We start from the raw sequence: 1362 nt of genomic DNA, 5'->3' as shown, positions 1-1362 counted from the left end.
CACACACACACACACACACACACACACACACACACACACACACACACACACACACACACACACACACAGCCCTGTCCTCTGCTTTTCATTCACCTTCCTCTTTCATCCCCTTTCCCTCCCTCCTCCTTTAAACCTCCCCTGTCTCCTCTGTTTGGCCTGCGCGCTTCGCTGAGCTCTGATGAAGACACACTACGGAGCGTGGGCAGCAACGAGGACAATCTATTTCCCTGACTCCCCGCTCCTTCCCATCTTGGCTACCCGACCCCTCTTTCCTTCTCCTGCTGAGTAATTCCCTGTCTCCCTAACTGCATCCCGTATGTCACCCCTCCCACCTTTTCCACTTTTCACCTTTAACTCTGCACACTCTGCCCTCCCACATGCTGTCGGCAGGGTGCGTGTATCTGAGTGCTTTCTTTTTTTTTTTTCCTTGACGGGTGCTGCCTTGGCCTCTAATCTCTCGTCTGGTTTGATGTAATTAGAGCTAATGAAGATTCCCTGATCCTCTGAGCGGCGCATCCCCCTGGGCCACAACAGCGTGGAAAACTAGACAGAGCCAGGGAGCAGAGGAGCGATGATAAAAAAAGACACAGGCTCGTTTAGCACTGCTGATAGCTATGTGTTGTTTTCTGTTTGTCTGWGTGTGTGTGTGTGTGTGTGTGTGCGTGTTTATTTGTTTTAAAAGATTGATTCCCTGCTGATGCTGCAAGCAGCAATGCGATTACCTTAGCTCATGGAGAAGTGTGTGTGTGAATTTACATTTAGGTATGTGCACCGAGGGCTTGGCAGGGCACTTGCAGACTTAGGACCGGTTGCAGAAAGTAGTAGACAGGCATAATCCCTCATAGCTGTCCTCAACACTTATATACACAATGTTGCAACTCCTCTAAATCTGACTAGGCAGAGGTAGACACAGATCTGCACACACTCACATTTCTTGGCCATGGACAAAAAGGGAGAAAAAAACCTTGCTATGTAACCCCTGACATGTAACCCTTGACATTTCCCCACAGAGACAGCTCTTCTTCTCCCACCCACTGCTCCTCCCAATCTTCCCCAGTGGGGGTGACTTTGATGGCAGCGCTGAAAGGGTCTACTTACATCCCAAATCTCCATGCTACGTGATCGTCTGTGATCCAGCTGGGGGAAGAGAGAAACAGAGAGGGAGAGCGATGAGCAGGTCACAAAAGGGAAAGGGGAGAGCGTGAGCGGAAGAGAGGCTTGTGTGGCTGCAGAGGGGGGAAAGCTGTGCAGCTGCAGCTATTAATAAGCCGTGAGCCGAGAGAGAGAGAGAGTGAGAGAGTGAGAGAGAGAGTGAGAGAGAGAGAGAGAGAGACAGAGAGAGAGAGACAGAGAGAGAGAGAC

General features: G+C 50.6%; 1 protein-coding gene across 1 annotated transcript in view; it reads right to left on the bottom strand.

Moving 5' to 3' along the window:
* The window catches only part of si:dkey-100n23.5 (cyclic AMP receptor-like protein A), a gene marked incomplete at its 5' end in the record, with an annotated part of 69441 nt that overhangs the window by 56233 nt on the left and 11846 nt on the right, over nucleotides 1–1362 (bottom strand). The window contains 1 exon segment of the mRNA XM_014021908.1: nucleotides 1099–1137. Coding sequence (XP_013877362.1) covers nucleotides 1099–1137 — 39 coding nt within the window.

This window comes from Austrofundulus limnaeus, unplaced genomic scaffold (assembly GCF_001266775.1).
Source record: "Austrofundulus limnaeus strain Quisiro unplaced genomic scaffold, Austrofundulus_limnaeus-1.0 Scaffold310, whole genome shotgun sequence".
Classification (NCBI taxonomy): domain Eukaryota; kingdom Metazoa; phylum Chordata; class Actinopteri; order Cyprinodontiformes; family Rivulidae; genus Austrofundulus; species Austrofundulus limnaeus.
Note: the sequence above shows the minus strand (reverse complement) of the source record. Positions and strands in the feature narration are given on the sequence as shown.